The 6,246-nt window shown below is 42.3% G+C and overlaps 1 protein-coding gene across 1 annotated transcript in view; it reads left to right on the top strand.

Moving 5' to 3' along the window:
* Window positions 1–1,033: 1,033 nt before the first annotated feature.
* LOC115082352 (olfactory receptor 1052-like) overlaps window positions 1,034–6,246 on the top strand; it is a 61,777-nt gene continuing 56,564 nt past the window's right edge. Inside the window, exon 1 of the mRNA XM_029586588.1 lies at window positions 1,034–1,172. Within this exon, the coding sequence (XP_029442448.1) occupies window positions 1,034–1,172 (139 nt within the window). The remainder of the gene's footprint in view (window positions 1,173–6,246) is intronic.

Here is a 6,246-nt window from a genome sequence, read left to right as displayed (position 1 = left end):
GAATATTGACTACTAAAAATTCCATTTGAGGGGCTGCTGAGGCAGTGGTAAAATGTTGAAAAACAAAGAGCCCAAAAGATTGAAAAATTGGAACATTTTAAGAGAGACTGGGACATGCAGACAAAGAAAGACTGCAGGGTGCATGAGGCAGCACCTATGTGCAGAACACCCGCACATGCTCACTAAAGTCTTTACAGAGCTCTGAGAGCTGAACCCATGTCGGCACCATCAGATAGCAGCACTCACATGGAATGGCTGATCCAAGCCTATTTCTTGATGGAGAATTGAGAAGACTCTTCTCTACATTAGGGACCCTGCAATTCAGAACTGGGAACTGGGAACTCACTTCCATAAAATGTGTTATTGTTTCAGGGGAAGGAGTACCCACCATCACACTTTTGGGATATGTATTCTCTAATGGTTTACAGAGAACACCGATTCCTAATAAACACAGAGGCAAGAGGGCTCCCTAACATCATTCTGGGACACTGGGTTACTACTAGCACCAAGGATGACCTTAGGAGGGTGTAGGGCCCAAGGCAAATCAATCACAGCAAGGCCCTGGAATGTTGAAATTATAGGTAGGAGAGGGGGCTCCCATGGCAGTGCAGGGCTCCCCAAAAAGCGGGGCCCAAGGCACTTGCACAATTAACCATTCCCCATCCACCCCAAGGCCTGGTTCAGAGGGGGAAAGTTCCTCTAATGCCGTAATGAAATACTGGATCAATACGAGCATAAAGGGACGAGTGCCTCCAAATCCAGGCTCGGCACCGGATCAGCAGACCTAGGAACTCTCTGGATTTGGCCTGGAGACTCTGGGCCAACACCTGAAAACTCTGGGTGTCCCGCTGGTAAAGAAGAAAAAGTGGCTGCAGGGGTGCAGGACCCACGAGGCCTGAGGAGGATGAGAAAAAGTGGTGGCCCCCACAGCAGGAGGAGGAGGACAAGGAGAAGCCTCTGCTCTTGTATAACAGGAGAAAGAAAATGAGATGCATCAGCCCCCCCCCCCCCCCCCATGCCACAGGAAGAAGAAATGGGCAGCATCGATCCCTCGGAGCGGATGCCAGAAAAGCAGCAATACTGGGCTCCCAAAAGGAAAAGGGAACAGGGACAGCATCAGTTCCAACGCTGCAGAATGAAAGAGAAAGCTACTATGGCTAATGAGGATCAAGGTTAGGAGAGAGAATGAGTGCACGCGTGTGTGTGTGTGTGTGCGTGTGTAGAAGATGGAGAGCAGTGAGTGTGCAAGTGTGCATGTGGAAGAGGGAGAGAAGTGATTGTGCATGTGTGTAATAGTGTGAGTGTGTGTATATGAGGAAAAGGATGAGAAGAGAATAAGTATGCATGTGTGTGAGGAAGAGGGAGTGAGTGTGTATGTGTAAGAGAGGCCATGTGTGTGTGAAACAGAGAGAGGAGGAGTGTACATGTGTGTGTGTGAGTGCATGTATGTGTGGAGGAGGGAGAAGAGTGAGTGAGTGTGCATGTGAGTTTGAGAGTGTATGTATGTGGGTGAATGAGTGAGAGTGAGCATGTGTGTGTGAGAATGCTCATGTATGTGTCAGAGTGTGTGAGTGAACATGTGAATGTGTTAGTGTGCATGCTATTACTGCCTCCTCTCCCCCCATGCTATCTCACAGCAATCTTTGGGTGACTGGAAATGTAAAGTATGTGGATCTGTACTGGTTGAAAGGGAACCGTTCCCCTAACACCATGCTGGGACCCTGAGTCTGTACTGGTTCAGGATCGTCTTTAAATACAAAAAATTGTTTACATTTGTAGAGGTGGAGTTGAAGCTTTACTTTAATGGTGAGATTAATGCTGATTTTTTTAGTTAAAACGATTGGCATCAAATTTAAATAACATGATTATCACAATTGTGTATGCTAAACACATTATTTTAAGTGAGAAAACCCTTTATTAATACATACAAAAATGTGAGCTTCAGTTTGTTAGGGCACCTTCATGCCACTTTAATGCATATTAATTGTTAAAGTCTGGGTCAGGTTTAATGTGGTTTAGTAAACAGGGCCAGGAGAGGTCTCACCAATGACTTGTACAGAAGTTCATCGCTTCCTTTTTCCTGCAGGTTTTGCCTCTCCCTGTGCACCCAGCATCCCCGTGGCTCTGATCACTGCCTTATCTCACTGTTTCCTACCTTGAGATCATCAGACCCCATCGCCCCAATGCCTCTCTCTTGATTGGAGCACATTAGTGTCTCACTCCCCTCCTGCCACCGTCCTGTATCACTGCAGCCCCAAATGCAGGGCTGTCCTCTTTTCTGCAGTGCATTTTAGCTGCTCAGCACGGAGCAAACAATGCTTTTTCCTGCATCATAACTTATTCCAACAGAAAGCTATTACTATGATCACCTGAAAAAAAATTCTTACCAAAAATAATTAATGGGAGGTGTTTTGGTAATTATTGATGAAACTATTTCTACATAACTGTCCAGTTCTAAATTATTGTCAGGTTCCTAAATAAAGAAAATAGAATTGTATACTAGAAGGAGAAGCTGAACTGCCCCTCACAATGAAAAATGAGCAGATAAATCCAGATTGCTTGGTGCTCGCTGTTCCATCCCAGATTGCTTTGGCTCTGTTCTTCCAGGGGGAAAATATTGCAGATCTAAAGCTGGGGCCAGTGACTGCTCAGTGCACTTCCACTGGCCTCAGAGACTTGTCCCAAAGGTTTTCAAAAGCCAGATAAGTGTTCCTGAGCCCTCCCTTCACGTGCACAGATGGAAGAGCAGAGGCCGATCATTGTGCAAGTAAGAGAAAACATTATGATTTACATGAATTGTTATTACTGTCAATGTCTGGTTCAGTGCTGCCTCTGTAAAACCAAAATGAAAACTGAGGAAATCAATGCAATGGTTTTTGATGTGGAATACTGAAATCAGTTGTTTTTCCAAGAGAAAGAAAAGATAATTTTCAAAAGGTAATTGATTCCATATTGTCATTTCTACTACTACTTGACCTTCTCTCTTAAGTTTTAGAAAAGTAAGAGCTGAAAGGCTGGGATTATTTATCACTGGAAGGCCATGTGTTTAGAACAGTGAAAGAGTTCCCGGGCAGAGGTGAGGGGGATGTTTATTGTAAGCGATGTCATAATTTTGGATACAGAGTAGCAGGAAGTGTTCTGAAAGCTTGGACCTTTCATCTGAAGCTTCCCCGCTAAGCCTGCGGTGCCCAGAATGAAAGCTTTAGCCCCGGGATAATGACAGGAGTCACCCTGAACACAAGATTTGCCATGCCGGGTTAGACCAAGGTCCATCCAGCCCAGCATCCTGTCTCCCACAGTAGCCAGTCCAGGTCACAAGTACCTGGCGGATCCCCAATAGTTGATGTATTTCTTGTGTCTCACTCCCAGGGATAAGCGATGGAGTTTTTCTTGAGGAACCTGAACCCTGCCATGTAAGCTGCCTTGACCACACTCTCTGACGACAGATTGCATAGCTTGATTGTGTGCTGAGTGAAAAAAGATTCCCTGTGATTTGTTTTCATTCTGCTTGATACTAAATTTCATGGAATGTCCCCCAGTCCTAGTGTTGTTTGAAAGGGAGATAACCGTTCCCTATTTACCTGTTCCATCCCACTCAGGATTTTATAAATGCAATCATATCCCATCTCAGTTGTCTCTTTTCCAAGCTAAAGAACCCTAATCTGTTTGGGTTTCTCCATAAGGGACCTTTTACATCCCCTTTATCAGTTTTGTCGCCCTTCTCTGTATCTTTTCTATATCTGCTATTTTTTTTTTGAGATGGAGCAACTTGAGCTCACATAATACTCATGGTGCAGTCAAACCATGGAGCCATACAAATGCACTATTATATTCTCAGTTTTGTTCTCTGTTTCTTTCTGAATAATTCCTCACATTCTAGTTCCCTTTTTTATTACTGCTGCACACTGAGCCAAAGATTTCTAGGTATTGCCCACAAGGACTCTAATGTCCTTTTCCTGGGTGAATATTCCAAACACGGGAATCTAAAATTCTCACTTGAAAAATATCCACCTGATAGAAGCACAGCCCGACATATAAACTCTCTGTTCCAGAAGGAGTGCCAGGTCTTGAGCGGTGCCCTGGATTGTTTGTCCAGAGATAGAGAAGGTTCCCCTAAAATGCAGGTCCAGCTTCAGGAGTTTGTTGATTTTAGACAACTAATCACCAGATTTGTGTTGCGACATATGACACACAAAACATTTCTTGAAATGAAGGGGATGTCAATAAGAGATAGAGAGACAATTGATGTGGCTATGGATTTTATTTGAAATAAATTATTTTGGAATAAGGGAGACTTATGGTTATAAAAATCACATACCTCAAGACAGACTGCTTTACCATATGGGTGTGTTATCTACGAGAGTCTCTTATTTCTTTGCAATTTTCTATACTGAATCACATAGATATTTTTCCAATATATAAATGTTTTCACATTTTGTGGGTTTTGGCCCTCCTCTAAGAATCTCTTGTGCAGTGTAGTGATTGTCACAAGCTTTGTCGCTGAATGGATGATGTTGTGCATTGAAGAGTATTGACAGCCCACTGACCTGCAGCCCCATGAAGAGCTCTTGCCTTTCCTTGATGGAGTCAACACAGTGGGGGCTTCATTTCCTGCCTCTCCCCCCCTGCTTTTTAGACTTCACACCCATGGTTGCAAAGTCTGGACATGCACTCCTTGTTCAAAGAAACCCAACAAAGTTATTGGGCTGAATAATAGGTGCTCCTCATTTCTAATCTTAGGAGATACAAACAAAATAGGGGACAAGCCCTAACCCTAGGAGTTTCTTTCTTTCCTTTGTCATGCACATGTTTATTCTGGACTAGACTGCCTTTAGAAGGACTACGGATATTTCATTCATTGTTTAACTATAAAAGTGATCATTTTGTATGCTTTCTGCTTAGTTCATTTTTTAGTTGTATCTTCACGAGTTAGCATGCGTCAGATGAGCCATCCTTTCTATGTCTGTGCCCTGCTAAGAAGAGCATCAGAAACATTAGAGGTGAATGGGGAAAATTGGCATTTTCACACTGGCTGCTTTGGAGTAAATAGATATTTTTATTTTTCACTGCTTAGTATGCTACCTTCACATCCACATACACTCAGCCTCCTCCTTACTCTTACTTTTAGCACCTCCTCAGTTTTTTTATTCCCTCTAAGCCTTCCACATTTCAGAGGTGAGGAGGAGAAGAATCAGCAGCAGACAGGCACACAGGTGAGGTGAAAAAGGGTCCCTGCCCAAGCATTCAAAACTTAAATAAAGAAAATGGGGAGACAGAGAGGGGAAGAGTCAAGTCCCATTAAAACATATTTATTTTCTTACACACCTAGGTATGAAGGCTCTATAATAATCTGTAAGATCTAACTCGCACCCCTTTCACAGAAATATTCACCAATACACAAAATGCATTCTTGGCTGATATCATCATCACCAGATAGAAGGACAGAGGAAAGGTATAATCAGAAACAGGATTCTGAGGTGAACAGAAGAAGGTGGAATATGAACTGATAAAGTCCTTAATTCTGCAGACTACTTTATCATGTCCATAGTGTAGTGTAACACGGCAGCCAAGATATACTGCCCAGACTAATAATCTGTCCTTTATAACATCATTAATAATATAGATATGTCTCCTTTCATTCCAATATGAGCTCAGTGCAACATATAGGTTAATAATCCAAAGACCTCTTGTCTACTTAACACTTTTCAGAGTGAAGAGATGAGAGGATTTATTAATAATAACAGTAAAATAATTACTACTAAAATCAATTGGTATAATCAATATTATTAATGTTTAATTAATAACAATGATAAACTAATTATAGCTGGCTTAACATGAATCTAAATCGGTGAAATAAATACCCAAAATCTTGATGAAACTGTTGTCTTATTGACCATGTGAAAATTAATTTCCTGTTTATGTGTTAGTCTTTCCCTGATTTCTCTGAGTTATCTCTTTTTTCTTCCCTCAGCAACCCAAGACTAAGAAGGACCTACAGAGGGAAAATCAAACTGAGGTCACAGAATTCCTTATCCTAGGGTTCTCAGAACATCCAAACCTTAAGGGTTTCCTCTTTGTAGGGTTCTTGTTAATATACTTGGTCACCCTGTTGGGAAACCTCACCCTATTGACAGTAATGTGCACTAATTCCCACCTTCACAAACCCATGTATTTCTTCCTCAGCAACCTGGCTCTCTTGGATATCTGCTTAACCTCGAACACTCTTCCAAAAATGTTGGCAATATT

The sequence above is a fragment of the Rhinatrema bivittatum genome, unplaced genomic scaffold (assembly GCF_901001135.1).
Source record: "Rhinatrema bivittatum unplaced genomic scaffold, aRhiBiv1.1, whole genome shotgun sequence".
Lineage (NCBI taxonomy): Eukaryota > Metazoa > Chordata > Amphibia > Gymnophiona > Rhinatrematidae > Rhinatrema > Rhinatrema bivittatum.
The sequence above is the reverse complement of the archived record's forward strand: the minus strand, read 5'-3'. Positions and strand labels throughout refer to the sequence as shown.